The sequence below is a fragment of the Stigmatopora argus genome, chromosome 2 (genome assembly GCF_051989625.1).
Source record: "Stigmatopora argus isolate UIUO_Sarg chromosome 2, RoL_Sarg_1.0, whole genome shotgun sequence".
NCBI classification, from domain to species: domain Eukaryota; kingdom Metazoa; phylum Chordata; class Actinopteri; order Syngnathiformes; family Syngnathidae; genus Stigmatopora; species Stigmatopora argus.
This window is the reverse complement of record NC_135388.1, coordinates 8,396,625-8,422,923: the sequence shown is the minus strand read 5'-3', so window position 1 is coordinate 8,422,923 and position 26,299 is coordinate 8,396,625. Positions and strand designations below refer to the sequence as shown.

The window sequence follows — 26,299 nt, the reverse complement described above, 5'->3', positions numbered from 1 at the left end:
GATTTTATTGAGCCATTTACCTTAGATGAAGCCAGTCACGTTGGCTGCATCTCACAGTTTATTTGCTGCCCTGGCGATGGACATGTACAGCGTTACTGTACATACAGTTGGCAGTTAGCGAACCTAGGGTGAAGAGAACTACACATATTAAAACCTTGGACAAATAGGTGTACAAAGTGTTGAAAAGAGTTACAGAATTTGCCACATTTCAGTTGTCAGATTTGTTGATCCATTTTTAAAAGTCAAAGTCAAGTTGCATATCATCTTGCATTTTTTAGACTTGCAACTTCACCTATTTTTAAAACAAAGCTGGAGAACTATTTGATTTTGAATACAATATCAATGTACACTAATAACTCATTCATGTACAGTACAATCTCTCTTCACACACACACACATACACACACACACACACACACACACACACACACACACACACACACACACACACCCGTGCAGTGTGTACCAGATCATCACGGTCATAATCCATAGCTCCCTCTGTTGGCCAGCAGTGAATTACAGTCCCCTCTCTCTCCTTTCCCCTCCTGGCTTTAGATTAATTTTGTGTCATATTGTAAAACAAGGCTGCATGAAGATGTAATGTTGTTTATATGAGTGCCGAGCATTTATCAATGCATGGCCTGCGGTCAGGCACTTAAGTGAGCTGCTCCTTGAATTTCTACAATACTGTCCTGACCCAACGGCACCCCGGTGAACTTTCTGTGGCCTATTGAGTAGTGTGATTGATGACACTATGACTTGCGATGGATAATTCTTTAACACGCGCACACACGGCACAACAAAAGGCGAGTGAGAGGCCTTTTTGGGGGTCGGGGGGGGGGGAAATTGACCCAATAATTCACCCAGCCGCTCACATACATTTCAGAATGTCAATAGTCTACTGTTCGAGTTACGTTCTTTGTCTGTGAATATTTCTTCTGTTTCGCACAAATCGGAAAGTGGTATAACACATGTACACATACAATGGATGTTTATTTCCTTGTTGTTATTGTGGCGGCTTTTGTTTAAGAGCTTTGTGCCGTTTGTCCACAGAGATGTGGCCTAAAGGGGTCACTGTCAACATGCACACTGACTGAGGGTCGATCAATACCTGGGTGGGGGTGGGAGAGGTGAAGATGGGGGTCACTGAGAGGATAGAGAAGCCAGAGGGAAAAGACACAATGAGCCCAGATTTTTTTCATATTGGCTTTTAAACAATCATTTTTTTTAAGTTCAAATATTGGAAAAGGTGAGTTGAACTACTAACTCGGACGACTTTGACTAAATAGGATATATTGTAGTAGTTTCAGTTTATTATTTTCTAGTTGTAATTGATTCCCATTTAAAAAAAAAAAAAGAAATCTACAGCATATTTTGAGATTTAGAAGAAATATGCTCAAGGAAACCTCTTTTCGTGAAAGGATATTCCTTAAAAGGGTATTTTTTTCCCATTTTTCTTTGTACTGTGTTCAGGAAAGCATGTACGGTGTGTGAGTGTTTGTTGTCATTTTCACGTGTGCGTATGTGTATAACAGACCGAGGTTTTTGGTAAAGCATTTGTTTGCCCAGTAGTGACGGCAGCATTGATTCACACTCATCTTTGTCGATGCTTATAAGTCCCTGGATACATCATAACTGTGAGTGTGTGCTTGTGTACATGAACCTCACAGCAATTGTGTGCGCACACTTTGGTCTAACTGCGTATCCTCGTGTGGGAGCAGAAGATCTGAGTATGTTTGTTTACAAAACGCACCTAGATTTTGGTTCCAATGTAAAAAGAAAAAATCTCCAGACTCCAGATGCTGCCGTTGCAGTAACCATCAGATGGTCCTTATAGTAGTATATCTGTTTTGAGAGAAATGAATATATTACTTCAATATCCAAAATGACAGCATACCCAAGTTGCGAAAACAAGTTTTTGTTGGATGAAAATTGAAATTTTGTTCCGACTCAGCCGGAGCTCAGACCTTTATCCATTTAAAATTGATGTCAAGGTTTGTTAAGTGTAGTCAATATTGTGAATAGCGCTCCACCCCAACAATACAAAACACAGTTGCCATTAAAGAAAACTTCACTTTTTGCATACCTTTTAAAATCCCTACTAACATTTGACTCCATATGTCAGTTTTCCCAAACAGACTAATATTTAGGCGACACGCGTTGACATCAAAGCAGAGATTGGTTTCAGGAAATGTTTTTATTATCAGCGCTCCTCCAAAGCCGCTAATCACAACTAGTTTCTTTCATCTTCGCATCCCCTCTCTCCTCCCTTCATCATTCTCATGCTCCCTCCCCCCTTTTTAATGAGTGGAGGCTGTCTGACGAGCACAAATGTCTGTATTTTCTAAAGCAACATTGAAACCGAGACAGGAGAGAGAAAATTATTCAGCTTAGTGTGTTTCAGCTTTGCCTACTTATTTCATTTGTTCACTTCATGTTAGAAAAAGTCTTACTTAACTCGTTAGCTACCATTGACAGTGTTAGATGTCCAGTTCATTTTGACTGGGAGAGCAGTGAATGATCATTGCCAGGCCTCCCAGTTAAAATGGATTGGCCACCTAGTGGCATAAATGGTAACCAGTTAGTAGTTTAATACTATGAGGGGAATTAAACTGAGTGTTTAGAGGCCAACACCAGAGTTCATTTCTGTTTTTAGTCATTTTGATTTCAGTATTATAGTTTTTCTTAGTGTTATATTCATTTTTGTATTTGTCAAATTATATAAAATATGAATATGATCATTATAAATTTTCAGATTTGGTTAGAATATCAAAAATAATTTTCCTTCTCTTAGTGACTGTGAATTTTCCTTCCACCATTCTGAAGTGTCCCCTATTTCAATCTGAGACACAAAAAGCATCATTCCAGAACAAAAGGTCCGAAGAATGGCCATCGTGCCAAATTATTATAAGGCTTTGAATTTCTTCAATCTGATGAGAGCTTTCAAACGGCTTGGCTCACTTCAGGTATCATTTTAATCCAAAACACGTCCTTATTAGCTCGTTACCACGGCCGTACATCGCGGTAAGAACACTTGGCCGCCAATGAAGCAGCAGAAAGGGAAAAATAAAAATCGCTCTTGCCTTAAATCTTCCTCCTCACCTGTCTCTTCCTCCTCTCTGCTTCCCCGCATCCCTCTTTGTCCGGTCCCTCCCTCTCCACCTCAGCCTCCCCTTGGTCCCCCGTCCCCGTCTCCGCCCCTCCCCGCAGCCATTGGCCGACGGTCCACCAATGGCGGCCGGAGCGGCAGCCTTGAGGGAGCGCATATGCAAACGCGACGCTTAATATTCATGAGCTTCTTTGGGGGCTTTAAGTCGTTGATTAGGACAGCGGCACAGCTTTCTGTCCCAACTGCCCGCCCGGCTGGTTGACTGCGTGTGCCTGTCGCCCCCATCAACACACCCGCGCGCACTCACTCGCTCCCATCATACAGGCGCAGGCAGAACAGATCAGTGCAGCCAGCGAGCGCTCAGCCCGCAAAATTGTCGCTCCGATCCAAGTGGAAGGCACGGACCAAGTCAGTCTGGAGAAAGAAGAAGAGAAGGACACATTTTGAAACTTTTCAGCATCTTTTTTTTTCCCAAAACACTTGTTTGTTTGTTTTTTTTTCTCTGGAGGAGGTTGATTGACAATGACCCGCTTTCGCCGATGGATTTGGTAGGACATCCGCTCTCCGAGTGTTTTTTAATGCACTCTGATCAAGAGTAGGTAAATTTTACCTTTTCTTCTAATTGGTCCACTCATCACTTGTCATTGTCTCCCATTGACTGTCAGTGTTGCGGTGAAGGTTGTTGAATATAAAGTATGTGTGCATGTCTCTCCTCTGTCACACCTAAGTGCAGGTCATCTGCTAGTGTCTTAACACACTCCAAGTTGGAGGTAATTTCCTTATTTTCTTCTAAGAGCGTGTTCTTGAGCTCGAGCAAGGCAGCGGGGTGCGGAGGTTACACGCCTCACGCTCAAACGGCAGGACGAGGGCCGTCAGAGTAGAGCAGAGTAGGATGAAAACTGGGGAAGTGCGCTCTTAAATGCCGGAGGAGGTAGAATTACAGACGGGCAACTCGGCGTGTGGCCCTGGGTGTGAATGACACACACGAAATAGACGCATACGCTTGCAAGTTGCTCCTTTCATGAAGCAATTTGCTCTTTTAGGTGTGTTCCTCTGTCTGAGAACACAAAAAGTCAATTGAAATGAATGGTTATTGTGCGGGTTCCATGCAAAAGTAGTCAAAATGTGTTGCAGATTGAACCAGAGTAATGATTGTACTGCGTCGAGTCAGTCATGGTCAATAGCGACATGTTTTTATCCAGCCAAGATTTAAACATTTAATAAATGGAAGGAGAAGTTTTACTTCTTTATATATATATAATCGTGTTTTAAGGTTTGCCAGGTAAAAAGGTTCAAGTAGAATATAGGAAAGCAGGTTAATATGCATATTAAAAAAAAGTTTCAAGTGGAAAGGGAGAAAATAATCAGAGGCCAAAGTTGGATTTACTCATTTGCATTTTTAAAGAATGACTTAAAACTGAATTTAGGGTTAGAGTATTTTCAACACAATGCAATCCGTTTTCAAATTTTGCTCCTACAGAATAAGTCCAATTTGAACTCATTAGTTGACAAATAATTAACAATAGGATATCAGATAACTTTTTCATTCAATGTTTGCAAACCAATTTTCAATATTGCCTCACGACATTGACAGCAAAGTCCTCAAAGCCTTTACATTTTGTCCCAAAACAGGACTGGAAAAGCACATACAGTGGTTCTCTCTGCTGATCCTTCAAATGCAAACCAGTGGAACCAGTTTGCCAAGCGCACACAATAAAATGGAAGTTTCAGCACTTTCCATCAGCTTCCGCGCAATGTTCAATGGAAATAAGTAGATTTGTGACATTTGGAAACAAATGTATAATTTTCCCCAAAAATATTGGAGGACCTTAAAATTTCTAATCCTAAAAATTCGAGTGATGCTTTCCTATCACGACATCCTTATTCTGCTCCCCTGCTGTGCTCTCAGGCACTGCTTTCCAACACTAATTAAAGTATTAGGAATAGTGATGATGATACTGATAATAACAACAATAATAACAACAACAAGTGCCGCTTAAGCTGTTAACATAATTACCCCGCACCTCCACCCACCAACATCATATACATACCATTAGCATATCATTAAAGTATACTTTCTTCAGTGACTTTGTAGATTTTATTCTTCTTCGAGCCAAGCGTGATGAAATAGAAACATCACGCCGGCCGTGCGTGCACATCATCACTGCGACCTTCTTAAAAATAAAATCAGTTCTGTTAGTATCATTTCCTCTTCAGATTCGTATACAATTTATTTTATTGTGTTCATTTGGGATATTATCAACAAGCAAATTGTGATGGAGGAGCAAAATTTACACTCCGTATAAATTCTAAATTATTTAAACTAATAAAATGTTTAAAATGTATTTTTCATCAAATGATTTCTCAATTCATTGTTTCTTTTTTATTTAGACAATTTAGAAAATTTTATGAAGACCTTTCCCACGTGAACGCATTATTCAGAATATTTAATATATTTTATATACATATCATTATTCAGAATTTTTTTTTTTTATTTGATATACATATGTAATTTTACAAATAGGTGTCGATTTAGAAGAATTCAATCTTGCTCAAAATGGGTGGAAGAGTGCCTTTTTAAAAAGGCTCATTTTAAAATAAAAATTAAATTAACCTAAAAAAATACCATTTGAAATCTTGACCTCTTTCCCTATATTTTCTATTTTAACACTAATTCTTCAATGAGGGAAAGCAAGTACTACGGAAAGCAAAAGAGAAAATCTGACTGGCGGGAGGCAAACGGAGGAGGGGGTCGACCAAAGAGAGATTGCGTAAATTAAAATCCTTTTAATCTCCTTATAAAATCATTTACTTAATTCATCTGTCAGGCCATGTCAATATGTGCCGCGCTGATTTGTTGGGTGTGTGTGTGTTGTGTGTGTGTGTGTGAGTCGTATGTGTGACCCGTTGCTGGCCCGTGAGAGGAGGTGTCCCTCCTTTTTTTTTCTCCCCCCCTATGTCCGGTTGCCTGTCTCTCCGTCCTGATGGCATTTTTTTCATCTGTCAGGTTTGTCCTCACGTCCCCCCCAACACACACAAACGAGCTGCAGCCTCGCTCTCGTGTGAAGGGTCCGAGCATTCCGGCAGTAATTTGCCCCCCATAAAGAGGGAGGGAGGGATGCAAAGGAGTCAGACACAGAGGGATAGGTGGGAAGAAGCAGAAGAGGAGAGGGTGGGTGGGGGTGGTCGCTTTTGTCTGACACCCCTCTCCGTTCTCCGCCGGATGCATGAGCGCGTGCACACACATTCTAGAAGGTGCTTTCCTCTATTAAAAAAAATAGGGGGAAAAAGTGACTTTTTGTTGCTCCATCAAAACACTCGAGCCTTGATGATGCGAATTTGACTATTACCCTCAATCAATCGGTGTGTGCGCGGGTGTGTGTGTCATGGGTCAATGGTGGCCTTGATGTGTTGAAAGAGGAGTGCGGGGGGACTGTACCAGCTGTGACACACACTCACCGCAATTAGCCGTAAGACCGCAGCCAAGCCAAACGTGTGTGTGTGTGTGTGTGTGTGTGTGTGTGTGTGTGTGTGTGTTGTGTGATTGAAAGCCAAAGAGCTGATTGAAAGAACACAGCAAGAGAGAGCGTGAGAGTGATGTATAGTGAGGGGCAATCCCCCCCCTTTACCCCAATGCCGCCCCCCCTTGTATTCCCTTCCCTCTTTTCCACATCCACTCGTAAGGGTGATCTATACATCACAATGTGCATTCATTATTATCGCTATTATCGCAATCTATCAAGTCATTTGCAGCTCCGTTTAAAACGATTCTGCTTACCTTCACGTATTGACTGCTTTGAAGGTGATTTGCACTTAAGTAATGCGGAAGAAACCAGTTTTCTACGCTCATCACGTGTTAGAAATTTAGCAACACTAAAGTTCGGATTACCTACGGTAAAATGCAATATTCCAGAATAGTCAGGTGAAATTTTAGAACATTAATATTGTGAAATAAGTAAAACTTGTCAATTTTTTTTTAATATGACAGTATACTGATAAAAAAGTAAAAAGAACGTGAGGGGTAAAAAAGTGATTTTTTTTTCAGAATTGAACTGCCGCTTCCAGAAGGGGAGATTCAATTGTAACCCTTGGGATTTTCCTTCTTTTTAATTATCTTTTTTTTGCCGCAAAACCTTGAGGGTGTGAAACAACCCGTACATACGATGGATTATTTTTGTTTATTTTAAATCCTAAATGACAATTTATCTTCAAAGGGAGAATCTGCTTACTTCTGACAAATTGCCCTTTAGCAAGGCACTTAACCTCCTGCCCCTAGACTCAACTACAGCAATCCCCATCACCTCTTGTTGTGACATGAAGCACAAAAATATGTACCATAGTGCACATTTAAATTTTCTGTTCGGGATTACAATACGCAAACCTTGTCAGGCTTTCAAATCGAAAATCATGGCGCACAATTCTCTCTCTTTCTCTATCGATGTATATATGAACTAAAAAAAAAGTGTGAACGGCAACAAAATCACAAACATATCATCACACTACAATGTTATTTAGGTTTGGCAATGAACGCTCTCCCAATTGGGAAATCCCCATGAAAATGTGAAAATCTTGTTCATCATATGAGAACATGCATTTGTGGATCATTTGGTGTTCAAGGCGTGCAAGGCTAAACCCTAATGGGAGGAGACAGCACAGACCGCGCCACAATAGAACAAATTTAGACGGAGAGGTAGCGTATGTGAGGGAATGCAGGTGAGACAGAGAATGAGGAAACGTTCAAAGGTCCCCCTCGTCTGATTCGCTCATTGGGCTGGGTGAGTAAAGCGGAGCATGGGGGCAGAAAATAAGGGCAAATTCAAAAGGGGAGGAGAGTGGAAGGAAATGGATGACCATGTCACCTGCAGACTGACAGTGAAATATTCCGCCGCTCATCCTGCCATCATGCTTCATGTGGCAGATGCACGTCTCACTTTAGGTTATTTTTCTTTTCGCTCAAATCTTTTCCACTTTTCAGTTTTTCCTCGTTGAGTGGAAATGCATTACCGTGGTCACTTAGTCAGCCAAGAGGACCATGCGCTTATTCTGTAGTGTCCAAAAAATAAAATGACTTGATTAGCTTTGAAATGCTTTAGGGTCGTATTTAATCTATGAATGTTAAAGATGCAGCTCTTAAATTAAAGAACCTAATATTTTTCCCTTTTTAATTAACGACTAAAAATGCAAGTTTCTTTTTCTTTTGACTTCAGAAACATGCTTGAAAATGTGGCGTGGATCTTATTTGTAAGTGATTATTGATTGATTTCAATGAATTAAAATCCATTTCAACATGCAATTTACACATCAAATGTTCATTAGCCTTTCTAAAAAAAAAAGAATCATCGAAATGATGGTCCTAATGTCTATCCAACCACTGCTGTTAGTATGTCGTGCCCTCAGGAGGCCTCTGTGCAGGTGAGCCTCACTCTTCTTCACTGCGGATAATTTATCTCCACGTTATCCCGTTCTTCCTCCCCCATTTACCTCCCAACACGTGCACCCATACTCTCCCCTCCCCCCCACCAACGCCCCCTACAGGCCCCTCCCGTCCGAAGCTGTCACCTTTCGGCACCCGCTCAGTCCCTATTAAGAACGACAGCCCATCTGCTGCCTGCCCCGCTAACAGCTCCCGTCGCTAACGCTAACGTGTACACACAAGTGCATCCGCTCATACACACACATGCCTACTACAGGATACTGCATTGAGCGCCATCTGCCCTGATGCAGACACCAGAAAAACAGGCACACACCTTTAAATTTAAATTTGGGATCGCGCATAATACCTTAATAACAACACAGCAACACAGCATAATAACACATGTAAACACCATACATAAAACAGTTTTTGGCTCAGCCAAGATGTTCATTCATTCATTTTCTGAACCACTTATCCTCACAAGGGTTGCGGTGGTGCTGGAGCCTATCCCAGCTGACAATGGGCACCAGGTAGGGGACAACCTGAATTGATGGCCAGCCAATCGCAGGGCACAACCCATTCACGCTCAAACTCATACTTAGTGGCAATTTAGAGTGTTCAAATAGCCTACCGTGCATGTTTTTGGAATGTGGGGCGTACCCAAAGAAAACCTACACAAGCCCAGGGAGAACATCCAATCTTCACACTGTGAGAAGTGACCTGGGATCGAACCCACTACTTCAGAACTGTGTGCTCGACACACTAACCACTCTTCACCGGCCACACAGCTAAGACTTTTTCAACTAATCTTTAGTGTTATGGAATAACTTCCCCAAAAGATCACTAACAGAAGTACTGACATTTGAGGCTTTAAATGTTTTAAATCCTTCATTTCAAGTAACCCAAAAAACATGTTTTATACTGATTACTACGTACTTTCCTTATTAAACTCCAAAAACCAAACATTCCTCTGAGGTTCTACTTATTGCCGTATTTTCAGCGCATTTCAATTCAATTTTTCAATTTCAATTCAATTTATTTGGCAAGAAAAAGCACTAGGCTAAGGGCCATGTAACAAGATTTACAAGCATTTACAATTATATTTCAAGTTCCTCAGTACTACTTTTAAACTACTCATAATTGTTGATGGATTATTCTGCGTGATCTGTATGAACTTCCTAAAGCACAGACTCCTCTAACAAATTTGTCAAATGTTTTTATAATTATTTTGAATGTCAATATTAAACACATCTTTTTAAAGTAATTTTAAAGCACCTCCATTTTATACAACTAAACTTTGCATCCACTCTTACAGCACACCCTTCGCTAACAATCACATGCAAAACAACCACTATTAGGCTCTAGTAAAATGTTATTGGCACATTATTTTAAACAGTTTCAATAAAAAAAAACATTTAATGCATTTATACCAAATCCAGTGCATTGTAGATTCTTAACATTGAGATAGTCTTAATATTTAAAAAAAAAAAACACATCTTCTTGAATAATATTGTACCATGTGTTGTGATGATATCACATGATCAAGCCAAATAATTATGGGGCAGTCTTGTGCACACGTGCAGTGGCATTTGTTTCCTTCAGGGGTAGGTGGCTTTTGCATTAGTAAGAATGGCAACTATCTCATCAATCACAACATCTCCCTGACACACACACACACACACACACACACACACTGGTGTGGTCATTTTATTCACAGATGGGGCAGCGACACATGAGCGAGTCACACAGCCACTCACTTGATCTCACACATGCGCATATGCAGTTTTCTATAGTCTAGGCTTGAATTGGTTGAGTAGAATCATTTATTCATTTTAGAAGCCTCTTAAAACCATATAGTACCCGGAGAAAACCCTCGATCTTAGATCTGTGAGGCTGACTTGCTAAGACCTTTTCCATGGAATCACATATCTTAAATGAAGAGAAATGTATATTTTAAATGTATCAGTTTTGAATGAAAACTTTTAAAACATCAACCAAAGCCACTCAAACACGAATATTGTGCTTTGCACGTGTTTTATAATAATTCTTCGTTTTATGCCGGACAACTTCAAATGGATTGGACGTCTGCTCGTGCTCATTTAAATTGATGCCATACTGATATAAAGAGCCACATGATTGGATGTCTATCATTCCCTAGTCAACCATCACACTACTGTACTGGAATAGCCTCCTTTGGCGATGACATCAGGACACTCTCCAATGGAAAAAAAGCCGTATGAAGTGTTTTCTGTCTATCTAGCACTGTGACATGGCAACCAAAGCCAATAAGAGTGTGGAGTAGCAAGCAATCGATTGGTCCTATTCACCAGAGTGGAACTAAAACCAACAAATTACACAACCCCACCCTCCACCTCTCACTCTCTCCACAGTGGGAGCGAGGGAGAGTGCTTCTGCATTGCTCTGTATTTCCCTCACAATATGAGATACATTTGTAGTAGTTTTGTGTTTATCGTTGCAGTTTACAGTGGCATAAAATTGTGCAGTGTTGTATTTTGCGTGGTCTTTTTCTGGCTCTTCTGTCATAATCAATGGAATTTTTAGCGTAGGAACAATTCAATTGCATGGACTGCGGTGACCTTATCGTTCCAGGAACAATCTTTCCCCTGAAACTGCGCTGCCTTTGATTTCACACATTGTGCGTCACCCTCCAGGGCGTTTTGCTTTTTAGTCTCTCCATCTGATGGCCTCGTTGCCAGACAGAGCAGCCACAACGAGGCAATCTGGTTGAAAAAATGCACATATTGACATATTTATGGAACATGGTCATGTCACCCTTTTTCATTGTGTTTTTTTTTAAATTGTATTTACCTCCTCAAAAGCAAACCACCCTGTCTGTCATTCATAATATCTGGGTTTAGATTTTGTTTACTAATCTAAAGCGTACATTTTATTTAAAAAAACTTGAATATCGTTTCTGTGTTTGTAACACGTTGGCTGCCATTGACTACGAAATACGGTCACTCTATTTTGATTAGACTGCTTATGTTTCAGTGCTCTTGACTATAATGTTTACAAAACTAACAAAATCCTATTGAAATTAAATACATTAATCTCTTATAATATTTTTATCACCAAAATGACACAATGTTTTTCAAGAATGTAGTCATTTGTTGACTTTTATTTTCTACAAATGCATGCTGCACCTGATAAATAACCAAAAGTATATTAAAAAAAATACCAATACTAAAAACATAAGTAAAACTAATCATTTCAACGATACTGTAAATTCACAAAAAGTAGAAAATCCACTCTAAAAAAACTAATATATATACTTTGGTCAATGTCAGCCAACGAGTTAATCTACTAGATAATCTATTTGCATATTTACCAATGTATATATTTATTTTTATTTTTAGCGAGCACATTTGTATATGGACTGCAAGTTCAAAAATGACAGTGAGATATGCTTTTATGCTAATAAAATGTAACCGTAGTTTTTTTCAACGTACTTAGCAAGCAATAGCATACTGTATAGTTAATGTATGACTTTTTGTAGATAAAGTTGTGTTTCTTTTCCCGTCCCTGATCAGCATTTTCGCTGCTGTCTTCCAGAATGAACTTATCGAAGGGCCCACTTGTGAACAGCAGCACTGACGACAGCTCCAAGACGACGTACGTTAAATGCGGCGCTGGCGCCTGGAGAATGCACCAGAGCTACGACCCCCTCGAGGCCAACCACATGAGAGACCCACATGCCCTCTACAACCCAAGGTAACACCCACTCAAAGAAAATCTTCATTCCTGCGAAAATGTGTTAGGCCAACACTGGCTTTGTTGTTTAAATGACCTTTTCAGAGTAGTCATTTTTGGCAGAGTAAAACTGTCCATAGCAGGAAGGATACAGGAGGTGTCAAAAAATATCCATACTACCGTGACTAGGGATATATCAAAATTCAAAAATGTTTAAATTATACACTGTCAAAAAATACAACTTTTTAAAATCATCCTAACTTAAGAATTCTTAAGGTATGCTTAAGTAACTTCTTTTGAATACTCCTCTTGTTATTTTTTTAAGTCAATCCTGTGACCTTGATTAAATCACATGACCAGGTGTATAGGCCTTTATGCTGTGCTGGCACAATGGTGGTCCGGGTTAGATCCCCGGTTGAAGCAAAATATGATACGGTGAAATGCAATTTATTTAAAATCTTGAGTTCAAACTTTGTTTGTTTTCATTTTCCTTCAAAACTTTAATAAGTGAAATTGGTTGATTTTAAATTTCTAATTTAGATTTTATTCATTTTTTACATTGTATATTGGACGTAGCAATATAGTGAGTGCCATTTCAGGCTCAAGGACAAGTCAATAATACAAATAAGCTCTTAAATCAGACATTAAGTAACTCCAACCAAGTAAAATGAGACAGTTGGTTTCCATATTTAGAAGCACAACTGTAAATACAGCACTTGTTTCATGTCTAAACACAGCAAGGACATTCCTTTTTCTCTCTGCCTTCCTGACACCTCTCTCGTTCAGTCTTTTAATCATTTTGAGTCTGTATGGAAAAGCCATAGAAACGTGATATTCTCATTGTAAGTATGCCATTTTCTTTTAATCAAGCAGTTTGTGGTTTTATCTCGGTTCTCATATGTAAACATATTGTATGTTATCCCAGCTTTTTGTCTCTTCAATCTAGCTAAACATTGATTGCATTTTTTTTCTTCATAATTGTTCACTTGTCATGTGGCCCGTTGGACGAGTGATTGCGCGTCAGCTTCACAGTTCTGGGGTCAAGGGTTTGATCCCAGATAGATCGTCTGTGTGGAGTTTGCGTGTTCTTCTCGGGCTGGCGTGGGTTTTCCTCAGGTACTCCGGTTTCTTCCCATATCCCAAAAACTTGCATGGTAGGCTGGTTGAACACTCCTAAATTGCCCTTAGGTGTGAGTGTGAGCATGTATGGTTGTCTCTCTCCTCGTGCCCTGCAATTGGCTGTTCACCGCCCGGTGCCCATAATTAGCCGGGATGGGCTCCAGCACCCCGCGAGACCCTTGTGAGAATAAGCGGTTCGGAAAATGAATGAATGGATGTTCATTTGTCTGTTTTCGTTGATTTTGCTTTCAACTTGTTGAAAGGCTATTGATGAGCGAGTGCAATGTTAGGCTGAAACTCGTAAAGCCCTTCAGTTTTAAGTGTGTCAGTGCGCGCGCTTGCCTGTGTGTGGTTCTGTTTGTGTTTAGACTGGCAGTCTTAGGCCAATAGGATTCCAGGGTTAGTCTGGGTCAAGCCAATTAGAGGTCTGGCAAGCCTTTCTCACGCATCACTCAGCCAATCACTAAGGAGAACTCTACAAGCACTCTGTTTGCACATGTGTGTCAGCCTGTCCAGTTTTATGGTAGACACTTCAACAGGCACACTTGAATTTTTTTTATCATGTTAAGTTATATTTGTATTAAATATTTTGCAATCAAATTTAAAAAGCAGGTTAATATTAGACCATGACAATGCACTTTTAAATATAAAAAAAGATGCAAATTAGGTGATCATTTTCTACATTTACATCAGCATCAGATCACTCAGGTCAGGGTGCATGAACTCAAACAGTTTTTATATATATTATATACACTGTTTCTTGTCCACACACACATTAGTAAATAATTGGAAATATTGAAATTACCCCATGGACAATTTATCTTGATTCCCTTTTGGCAAAAAGGTATTTTTGGTCATTGAAAAAAAAATCTTAACGTTATGATATCTGCACTTACAGAAATCTAAGTTTAAGTTCTGTAGGCAACAATATCACTATTTGGCGTAAAAGCGTGACCCAAAATGTGATGACTAAATGTGAAGACCCAAGGTGTCAATTACAAATGTTTAATATTTTACATTAATCATTATTTTGTAATATTTTTGACTGAATAAAATGACTCAATTTATTAAATGTGAACAAAAACAAAATTTCTTAGATTAAAATGAATAAATACAGAAATGGCCCCCATTAACTTATTTTTGTGGTATTTAACTCATTGCCTGCCACCGACACAATAGACCACAGTGCATTTCCCTTAAACTGGGAGTACTGGGAGCATGAATGCCCATGTTTCAGTCCCACTGACATCCCATTTTAACTGTGAAGGCTGTCAGCGAATGATCTCTCCCAGTCAAAACGGATTGGCTGTCTAGCACTGTCAGTGGCGGCCAATTACTGAACTGCGTGCTTCGTAAAGAGTTAAAAACGATCCAACACCAAACCTTTCAACACATCTTTCACTTTGCTAAATTAAATGTAACTCCTTTTCAGAAGATGCTGTAGAGAGTGACAAGTTAATTCAGGGGATACATTTAATTTGGGTTTGGAGTTCTACTGTTTTCATTGGACGGCAAAAAATATTAGTCCCCATTTTTATTTAGGCCATCAAACCATGGGAATGTGATTAATGTTAGCCAGCCATGCACCGCTGGTGCGCACACACACACACACTCTCACACATACACACACGTCCACACTTTGACTTGCTGTAAACTGAGCCCAATGTAATCATAATGATAAAGCAGATTGCCTTAACACACAGATGGGCTTCACAACAGCTCCGCGAGCATGCGTGTGCGTGTGTATTTGTGTGTGCGTGTGTGTCGGTGGACAACGCTGATTGGATTGCAGATTTATAGAAGAGGATTACTGGCGGAGGAGAGAGAGAGAGAGAGGTGGGGGGGGACGAGAGAGACAGACTTTCAGACACTCACCTCTCATTAACTTCCACCCCCTTCACCTCCTCTTGGACACAGACACACACACACACACGCTCCTACAGACACAAACATACACAGTGGAGGTCACGTGTCAATGTATATTCCTCCCTAGAAAAATGCTGAGCGTAAGTGCGGATGCAGCAAACAGTCGCAAAGGCTGCGGGTCCTCCAACAAACCTGATTATGAGTGGATGTGAATTAGATTCCTTAACAGATGGTGCAGACACCAAGCTCTAAGGTGCATGGGGCCAAAGTGAGAGGAAGGAAGGAAGGAAGGAAGGAAGGAAGGAAGAAGAGAGGGAGGGAGGAGGTGAGTTGCAAGGGAGGTAAAAGAGACCAGATCAGGGACACAGAGGAGCATATGACCATTATCGTAAAATCTCCTGCATGCAATATGCCGCATGTTGATTACTGCTGAACAATTTATTGTGAACCTTCATTTGCACAGTTGTTCCTATTAAGTAATATTAATGTCCAGATTGACAGAGTCAAGCTTAAACACTTCCTACGTCACATAACAAATTGAACCATCTGTAGCTATTGCATTGACACTTTCGCATTTTCGATGTGTTCAATATTCAGTTTTCAATAGTGAGGGGACTTTTTATTTAACATTTTAGTACAGTGGCGTACATTTTTTGTCATAGTTTTTCCCATCGAAAAGCTTTGCACACCCGGGAAGAACATGTCGACGCAAGCATGAATTTGGTAGTGATTCAGACGTATTACCCACAATTATACTCTCCAGTAAAATAATTCTACACACTTGATGATAAACCAGTCAAATATAGTGTCATTTTATTATTCTTGATTAAATGGGAAAAACTTCAACTAAGCAATATTCAAAACATTTCGGGGAATAGAAATGCGACTCAAGCACGTTTCCACTGAAATCTGATTTTTGGAGAGAGAAAAAAGCCTTGTAACTTTAGTGAAGTCTCATTCCTAGATGAACTCAAAAGTTGCTCTTGACAAAGATTTATTTCCAATCCATTTGAACTGCAAGAGCCAAAAATAACTGTCCGCCCCTCCTAGTTTAAAATGGAATTTCAAGCCTACAGCCGTCAATGGCAGTAAATGAGCCAAGTGGCAGTTATGACATGACTGTGTTGCGGTTCTTCAAAACAACGGCTAAATGAATATATAGTAAGGATTTTCAAGTTGAGGGCCACTGTGCATTACTGTCCAACGGGCCTGTGGTCGTCTCTCACCGTGATGGAAAGGCGTAAATCAAGGCAATCCTGTCATGACAGCCCAATTTCCTCAAATCTGATCTGCTTAAAGAATTCAGCTCACTTGTGTCTCCTCGCCTCCATTTCTACTTATCCTCTCCTGCACTCGGGGCCCCCTCCTCAATCCCTCAAATGTACTCCCATTTTACTGCGCACTGTCCGCTCCTCACTTTTACGGCGGTTCGCTCTCCTTTTTTTCTTTTTTTCCCCCCCCTCCTTGTCGCTTCTCCACATCCTGCCCTCGCGCTCCCTCCCGTGTCACATTTGAAAGCCCTGTCATATTTACTAGAGTGGAAATCCTCTTTCACCATCTGCTTAATAAAAAATGTGCTTTTAATCCGATTCGGGATATTTTGTTTTTTTAAGTACTCCTTTTTATTATACTTCTGTGCAATTTCATCTGTTGTCCGGCTCGCTATCTGTCCTAGCGCGAGGCAGCGGGTAGAGAAATGTCACGGCAAGTGGGTGGAAAAGGGCTGTTGCAGTGTGAATACTTGATGATAACACTTCCAATACACACACACACACACACACACACACACAGACACGCGCATGAGACGAACACTAACCTTGATCACTGACCTTTCTTTTCTGAAAGGATCAAGCCATTTCCCTTCTTTTATGCATGCACATTTCCTTCCACTGGTATGTTAAAACACGCACTTAACATGAGTTGGATCAAATCCCGACTCATTTAAATCAGTTTGATCTATATACAGTTTCTTCCATTGCTCATTATCACAGGGATTTGCTCATTATTTAACAGAGTTCATCACTCTCAGATGGGATGGAATTCAAGATTGGACTCTGTCAATTGGGCACGTTAAACTCATTTTTGTCCTGGGCAAAATCACAGTCATCTTTTCCTTTGGGGGGCGTAACTGACTACTAATCAATTATCAATTGAATTGACAGCTAGTTTGATTGTAGGGGTCTAAATCACAGATTGAATGATGATTCGAAACCATGTCGATTGTTTGTACAATGATACAATGTGATTTGATCTAGTTCAATTTAAAGGCCTTAGATTGATTTAATTCGATATAATCTACATGTTAAACACAATCTTTTGCATATTAACTTCAGACAGTATGTTAATCCAGTTGGATTATTCTTGCCTAATTGTGTGGCTCCTCTTTTTGTGGTTTTCACTCAACACTGTTCTTAAAAGTAGACAACCACCCTGACGATACACACAATGACACCCATCTGATAAAGAAGACAGAGGGAGGGGTTTGCAAGGTAAAGATTTGGGGTGAAGGGAAAAGGAGAGAGGGGAGGGGTACATGGTGACAAAGATAGCAGCAGACAGCAACACATTTATCAGCTTGTGCTCCCCAGAAAATGAACTAAGTCATTACGATTCTCATCTGACAACGTTTGAACCCTAAACAAGCTCCCCAGCTTTTGTGTTTACACACATACTGTCAACACCAGCATAGCTTTCCCTACTCACACACACTTGGGAGTGGAATGTTTCCATTTGAAATGTTGAAAAAAAAATCTCCCTCTGTTTTAACGCCTCCACCGCGGGACCGACGGAGGAATTTTCCGTCGCTGTTTGGAAAGCTCATAATTCCTAATCAATAGTGTTTGGCTGAGCTTGCCCTGCATGTGTGCGCAAACCCCCGACCGCTCACCCATTCACTTTTGGACAATGGGGTTGTGTAAACTTTCCAAACCCCAGGATGCATCCTAATAGCCCCACTTGTAAGTCTTAGCACTCATCCTATCACACCGTAGGGTGTCGACATGTATGCAGTGTGCATGTTCTTTGTTGTATGTCTATTTGCCACACGCAGGAATACCATTTCAACGCATTTTTGAATCCTCACTTACCCCAACCAGCAATTGGTAAGGGGTTAAATTCAACTCATTTAATCAAGGTGACAATAACTTTATAAAATGAGTTAGGAATACTCAAACTAACCCAAAGCTGTAAATTAGCATGATTACCATACCTGTCAACCTCTGCCGATAACTGCCCTTATAAATGATTATGATTCCCCTTACAAACCCCCCAAAAACCTTACAAACACCGTACGAGTCGTACGGTGTTTGTAAGGTTTTTTGGGGGGTTGTAAGGGGAATCATAATCATTTATAAGGGCAGTTATCGGCAGAGGTTGACAGGTATGGATTACTCTTTTACAATGCAGTGCCACCAAATAGTTGTGCATTATTTTATGGTAAAATGCATTTTCATGTGAACAGAGACTTGCATTCTAAAGTCATTTTGTATCTTTTTTAAATATATACTTATACTATACAATATGGATATTTATCACTCAGGATTATAGTGTCACATGCCCTGTCTTTTCCAGGCTGACAGCCCATTGGGTAAAGCGTTTTGGCCATTACGGCATTGATTGTATGTAATCAGGGGTTTACTCTGCAGCCAATGAAGAGAATTACAGGTTTCCTGCACGCCTAACACTGTAACAATTGATCTGCTCCCTGATGTGTGTTTGATGTGTCGGTGAATGAGTGTGTTTATGGGAGATGTAGAAAAGATAAGAATAGGCCCAAAAAATGATGGAAAAGAGCTCCGTAGGTGGGAAAGTGGTTTGGAATCAACTCTCGCTGTTGGATTTTATTCTCTTCTGTTCACTTTTGTGCCACGTAACAACCATAATCATCTACACACTGTGATGCAAATAAACTAAATCTTGCACAGTAACAGCAGCAAAATGTTTTTGTTTTGTTTGTTTTTGTTTTTTATGTTCATTTACATTTTTGACTAAATTGTACAAATTTAATTCATTAATAAATTGGGCCACAGATTAATTTGCCCACTTTCTGAAATATTGAAATTCTGTTGCACGTTTCCTAGAATGATGTTTGGAAATTTTGTATTTCACGTTAAATTTGAAGTTAACTTCATTTAATAGCCAATGATGCTTATCTCTCCTACAGTACTAGTAGTTTAACATATTATTTATTCATTTTTTTCTTGAACTCAATTTAGTAACAACAGATCAAAACAATTTACATGATTAAAATGAGGATATAAAACATTCACACATAAAACAATTGCAACAGTAATGAAAAGTAAATGTTGCTGTTCCTTTGTGGTCGAAAACCATTTATCCTTAAACTTATATTTCTATTATTATTTCTATCCTTAAAAAACAACCTTGCATAAAAATCTCCTCAGGGTGGCAACTTTCCAAAACTCTCAAGTGTTTTTGAGAATTGTGTGACAGAAACACAATATTTGGTTGGACATCATTATCTCATTTTGAAGAAAATCTCTTATCAGAGTGTATCCAATGACAAGCCTAGCCCGAGGCACCTTCCAGGCAGACATACACACAAATATTGTGCACTTCCTTGTGAAGCAGCAAGTAGAGGCTGCACAAGCTGACATGCATTGAACTAAGCAGCTGACAAGCAGTTCAGCAACCCCTCAACACAAGCCCCCCCAAAAAGCAATTCAGCTTATTGATGAAATCACTATATTCATTTGACTATGAAAATATAAAAGGACTTTCCCTTGACTCCTCTCCTTAGCCATTCTTTAATTCAATGCATTTTCCACCCTTCTTTCCATGCCAGTATCATAGAGATAGAATTGTGACAATTTTTTTGTCCTTTTTTTTTGCTTATTGGACTGTGTGTTCTTATCAGCATGGCCAGCACAATGCTCGATGTGATGGAAAGGTATTAGCCAGCCCGCGGTGGCTACATTGTCAGCACTTCTACGGTCTCTTCCTCTAATGCTTTCTTCAGCCTCTTTTGCTTTCCTTCGGTCCTCCTTCTCCCTTTTCCTCCTCCCCCTCCTCTTCGTATGGATTGGATTTTCTACTTATGTATGTCAGATGCATTTTCCTACAAGTGGCTTTTCATCGACTTAGAGTTATGGTTAAACAAAAGGTTTGCGGCGGGCAATTTAAGATCAAATCTATTCTCAATGGTATTGTTCTCTTTTTTTTGGGATGCTTTGGATCCAATAACGTGATCAGAAATTGGTTATTGTTATTTTCATAGGGTTGAAATCAGGTAAAAAAAGATTGGCTTTTTAATATGTATTTATTTTATTCATTATTATTATTGATTTTATTATTCAAGTGTTAACTGATTTCCTGCCATTGATGGTCCAAACCACTTTGACTGGGAGTCAAATGGATACGACGTCCATAATTTTGCCCTGCGATTGCTGACATCCAATTCGGGGTGTTCTCCGCCTACTGCCTACAGTTGGCTGGGATAGGCTCAAGCCATCCCGCGATCCTAGTGAGGATAAGCGGTAGGGAACATGAATGAATGATTAAACAGTTTCTACATTATAAATAATTCATTTTGACTGTGACCATTGTGCCCACTGGTAGGAATAAGGTAGAGACATGCTAATATACATAGAGACTGAGCAGGTGACATGTTTGCATGATGTGTGTTTGGTAATATTGTCTGTCTATATCAGTTACTCCACCATTTGTTTAAGGAGTCCAAATACCGGTAGACCAATGATATTTGGTAGTCCCTTCATGGCGTTTTAGTCTGTTTGGTAGCCTTCACCTCAAAATATAGAGTTTTAAATGCAGAGTGGGTACTTTTTTTCATGTATATTTTCTTTGACAGTACTCCTCAACTTGGACTGGTAGCATTTTATTTGAAGATTTTTTTTACCAGTTATTATGAGTATTCTCAAAAATCAGAGAGAGAAAAATTAAAATATGCTAATAGTAATGAAAGTATATGGGAAATCTGTTTTCCCTGCTTAAAATGTTTAACTATAGTGTTGATATTTACTTATAAATATATATATATATATTTTTTAAAGAAAAATGAAATCAATGACCCAGAAATTTGTGATGTCAAGACATAATGGCGAATCCAACCCAGTTACTCGTGTCATCTTCCATGCTGTCCACCGCCGCTACAGCATATTATCGTACCACTTGTATGATATCTGTGAATCGCCGTGACATGCTGTGATATATTAACCTCCGAATCACTCATTCCTTTGCTATTCGCACTCAAGTGCTGCGATTTTCAGCATTCACGCACAATTTCTGAAAGAAATGCAATTTGCTCTCAAGATGGGCTTTTAGTGGGGTCTCGGATTTGCTCCAAGGAATTTCACCAGTTCCTGGAGGCGGATCGAAAACAGTTAGGAGTTGTTTTTTGTCTCCCTTTTTCGACAGCAGTCAAAAGACTTCATGTAATAAAAGAGCGGGCTCGGGAAAATAGAGCGCCAGCCGCACGGAGACAGAGTGAGGCTGAACGGCTCTAATACGATGATTGTATGTTTGCCCCTGCCAGTTGTCAGGCCGCTGCACCAGGCCGCCACTCTAATGACAGCTTGTCATGGAAAGCTGGACCACCTTCACTCATGACACCAAGACAAAACACTTGTTTTCCCCTTTTTCCTCTTTTTCCTGTGCTCTGGTCTCTCTGTTACATGTCATTCCTTAAAGAAGAGAACAATAATAAACAGACACAGAAGGAAAAGCAAGAAGGGGAAAATAACTAGCTTGAAAACAGAGAATTCAGACATGGCAAGGCAGTAATCTCTTCAGTTTCTGTGTATGTGTGGTCCCATACTAAGAGACAGGTAAATTGGCCTTCTGAATATTTAATGTCCATAGGAATTTTGAAACACTTTTAGAATTGTTTTTAAATCAGACTTAAGCAAAGCGTGGGCTCCAAATGAAAATTTCCGAAGCAGGATTTTGTGACTTTACCTCAGTTCTAGTTCGATTGTATAGGTCAGGGGTGGGCAAACCGGTCCTCGAGGGCCAGTGGGTGCAGGTTTTTGTTCTAACTGATCAAGCACAGACACTTTGACCAATGAGATTTCACCAGCCTGATTTCAATCCACTGAGTGCACTTGTAGGACACCGAAATGGTAAAAAGGTGTCCTCTTTATAGGTTAGAATGAAAACCCGCACCCACCGCGGCCCTTTGTGGAATAGTTTGCCCACCCCTGGTCTAGGTGATCAGTGAGCGTAGCCATGTAATTTATCTATTAGATATCAACCAAAGCTAAACCTTGAAAACGACACAAACAAAACAAAGGCAAACACTGGAAATGTCTGGTCAGGCTCAACTTTGAGCGCACATCCCCAGTCCTCTCTTCTTTATATAAATCTTTTAAACACTTAAAACATAAAAGAGCAATGGGCGCCAAGCTTTTCCTCCTCTTTCAATACTCATCCGGGCAGCACACAGGCACAATAAGATTGCTCTTTCAGCAGCGAGCCACCGCTACATAGCGACATAATTATACTGATAACATACATACATAAATGCATTCAACCTCTCGCTCGGCACAGTGCACTGACTGATTTCTTAATCTTCTTTCCTCCTCTCCTCCACCTCCTTGCATGTCCTCCCATTCTTTTTTGATTCCTCCCCCTTCCAGGGCCATTATTTTTCATTTATAAGCAGAGAGAAAAGGTGCAAGTGAGGGAGAAAGAAGTAGAAGAGAAAAAATGGGATCTTTTGGCACTTAAACTCTTTCACTTAATGGCACTCGGAGGGATTGACGTCGGAAAAGGAGGGACACAAAAGTGCATAAAGAGCGAGATTAAATCATCGGCATCACGTCATCTGCCTAAATGGGGCCGCTGCCTTTTTTTTCGGTCATCGCTGTTTTTGCTCCCTTCGGGGGATGAATCGCTGTGATCCATCTCCGTCCCATCACTCATTTTTTTGCCACCCATTCTCACACCTTGCCTGTCTGTCTATATACTGTCCATGTCCTCTTCCTCAGTCTTGATTTCCATCCGGAAACTTTTCCTCTCATCCTCAAGCAAAAGCCTGCCTGTGCATCAGATAAATGGATTTATGAGCATTACTGGATAGCACAAAGCTTCCATTAATGGACTTGCTGAATTAAAAGGGAAAGTGCAGAAAGAAATACTGGAGGGTTAAAATCGCTTCTCTTAAGGCATCTCTCACCATTCCGTTACGTTCTATTCACCATCCATACATTGAAGTAACCTTTCTCACTCAATTTTGGCTTAACATAATGTTTCAAGTTTGTCTTTTGTTTGAGAACCACAACACCTGAATGTATTAAATGGCCATTGAAATGTCCACCCTCAGCTTCAAAGTAAAGCCCCTGCAAAAGTGAAGACGATTGTTACAGATTCATCATAAAAACTATCGAGTCAAACATTGGATTTCTCTATTCCCTTGTAGGGTTGTCTCCATTTTACATTAAATAAATATTGATTCCCAAATAGCCAATTTTCTTTCATGATATTGCCCATCTCCTTCTTTGCTTGTCAGCCTACCTGTTTTCCCTGTCTGTCTCCCCAACCCCCACTCTAGCCTCCATTCTCCACCAAGACAGTGTCTGTGTTTTATGGGTCCCTGTAGAACGGGGATCTTTTACAGGCCGACTGGACTTTAGAAGCCCCTCGTTTAGTAGCATCCTGCCTTAATTAAAAACCCCTTTTGTGCTTTCTGACTTTAACAATGAAGAGAGAGAGAAGGGAAAAGGGAGAGGAGGGTGAGCTTTAGTGATGGAGTGAGAGAAAGAGTGTGGCAATGCAAAGACTGAGAAAAGGAGTAGATGGCGGTGAATAGGAGGTGATAGGAAGACAGGCAGAAAGATAGTAAAGTGGACAAAGGATGGGAAGGGAAGATATAGACAGCAAGAAGATAGTTGTTAATTACAAGTCACATTAACAACACTCTCCTTAGGGAGTATGTAAAAGAAGAAGAGCAAAGCGAGCAGAAGCAGTTTGATCACTAAAGGAAATGTTATGCTTGTTTCCAAGTATTGTGCGCAGCTCCTAAATTTTTCCTCCGTGGTTCGGTGCGTGTGTGTGGCTGTCTTTGTGATGATGGAGCAGCAAAGAGGCTGCTTACTGATTACCTTCATGTTGAACAAGCGCCTATTGACTGGCGAGTGACGGATGAGCGACCGGCCCCAAGCATGCTCATGTGCTTGCTGCGTGTGTGACAGTGCACATGCCACCGTGGTGCTCTGTCCTACACAGGCTGCCCCTAGTGGCTCCCACTTTTTCTTTTTTTTTCCTGCGGATGGTCTTATTGTCAAACAAACCAAGGGGGAAAAACAACCATGGATTTTTAAGAGCTTGTGAGGAAGCATACATAAGCAGAGACAAGGTCCAGAATCAATTAATTAATCAATCGCGGGATTTGTCTTGGTCCTCTTTGAATTTTAATCCTCCATTTTACGGAGATATTTTCGACCAATTTGTTCTAATTTGCTGGGATTCATTTTTGGTTTCCTACAAACAAGGTGCATGTTTTAATTCATAAAATGTGGTTTTTGTGTCAGGAAAAAAGTTTCCTTTATTCAAGTCTCTGTGTTTAGCTGATAGTAAGGAGGCAAGTTGAAAAGTAGAGGAAGGAGTGCTAAGAACTGCTAGAAAAGTGACTAATAGCAAGCACTTAAGTTGTGTTTGTTTCATTTTTTTTCATTGTATTCAACTGTTTGTCTGCCATTGAAAACGTTAGGCCTCTAAATCATTTGAACTAAGAACACTGGTTGTAAATCCTCATTGCTTTCATATCATTGAGGGCATTAGATGTCCGATCCATTTTGACATGGAAGGCTTGCGGTGATCGTTCCAGTCAAAATGAATCTGAAGTGTAGTGCCGTCAATGACAATCAATGAAATAAATCAGCACCTATAAAGGTTTAATACGCTCCCCCTCTTGTTCTTTTTTACCTCCGTATCTCCCTCAGGCTTCTCTGCAGAATGTCCAGTAAGGAGCGCCACCTAGAATCAAACTGTCCGTCCTCGTATATAAAGACTGAGCCATCCAGCCCCGCCTCCCTGACAGACAGTCTAAACCACCACTCACCCGGCGGCTCCAGCGACGCATCAGGCTCCTATTCGTCCACCATGAACGGCCACCCCAACGGTTTGGACTCCCCGAGTCTCTACGGTTCCGGCGCGGGGCCCTTGGGTCCCGTCAGCGGCCCCGGATCCAAGCGCTACGAGGACTGTTCGTCAACGATCGGGGAAGACTCGCAAATCAAGTGCGAATATATGTTAAATTCCATGCCCAAGAGGCTGTGTCTGGTGTGCGGGGACATCGCTTCTGGCTACCACTATGGTGTGGCGTCGTGTGAGGCCTGCAAGGCCTTCTTCAAACGCACCATTCAAGGTTGGTTTCCACTTTCATATAATAGTTGGTAGAATCCATGCATTCCTGATATATAGTCGTCTATTTTGTATAATGTTATAACATGTTAATTTTCATAATTAATTCCATTAACTGCTATTGACAACCAAAGAAAGATATATCGATTTTATCTGGAAATACTGGCAAACACAATCCAAACTCTAATTTGGGAACATTTGCAAAACTTAGTCTTAAATTTACAAATATCGATAACTGAATATGCATTTAAGAGACATTTTTATTCCTAAACAATGTGAGCGATTTTCAATTGTTACCTTGGTAACAACAATTGGTCCCATATATCATTTTCCATGTTATAGATTTTTTTTCATTTCCAAAAATTCTCAAGAATTGTGTTTCGCTATATTATCTATGTTTATAACACACTCAGCCTAACAATCCAGCGACAAGTAAATGACCGGACAAGCGTTACCTTCAACCTTGACCTGTTGTCTTGAGGGCAAAAAGCAATTCCAGCTACTATTTGCATCACCAAATCGAACCCGTAATGCTTGACAGCAGCAATGTTGGCATTAAGCCTGTTGTCTAGGTGATCATAAAGAGTCACACGATGGTTACAGGTCATGTCTAGGGTTGAGGAGTTCACGTTAAATTGAGAGGAGAGAGGGGATTGAGCAGTAATCCACATGATGAGCGCTGGTAGCGGAAATTAGGCTCGCTAATCCTTTGTTCCACTCTTGTTAGAGCTTGAAGTGAGTTT

General features: G+C 40.3%; 1 protein-coding gene across 5 annotated transcripts in view; it reads left to right on the top strand.

The window, feature by feature from the left end:
- The first annotated feature begins 3,343 nt into the window (after positions 1-3,343).
- The window catches only part of esrrga (estrogen-related receptor gamma a), a 65,310-nt gene continuing 42,354 nt past the window's right edge, over positions 3,344-26,299 (top strand). For 4 of the 5 annotated variants that reach the window (XM_077592927.1, XM_077592908.1, XM_077592918.1 and 1 more), the window contains exons 1-3: positions 3,344-3,704; positions 12,096-12,254; positions 25,136-25,560. In XM_077592927.1, the coding sequence (XP_077449053.1) occupies positions 3,649-3,704; positions 12,096-12,254; positions 25,136-25,560 (640 nt within the window). In that variant the 5' untranslated portion in view covers positions 3,344-3,648. Of the gene's footprint in view, positions 3,709-12,095; positions 12,255-25,135; positions 25,561-26,299 lie in introns of all 5 variants that reach the window. The other variant, XM_077592935.1, reaches the window with a different exon arrangement.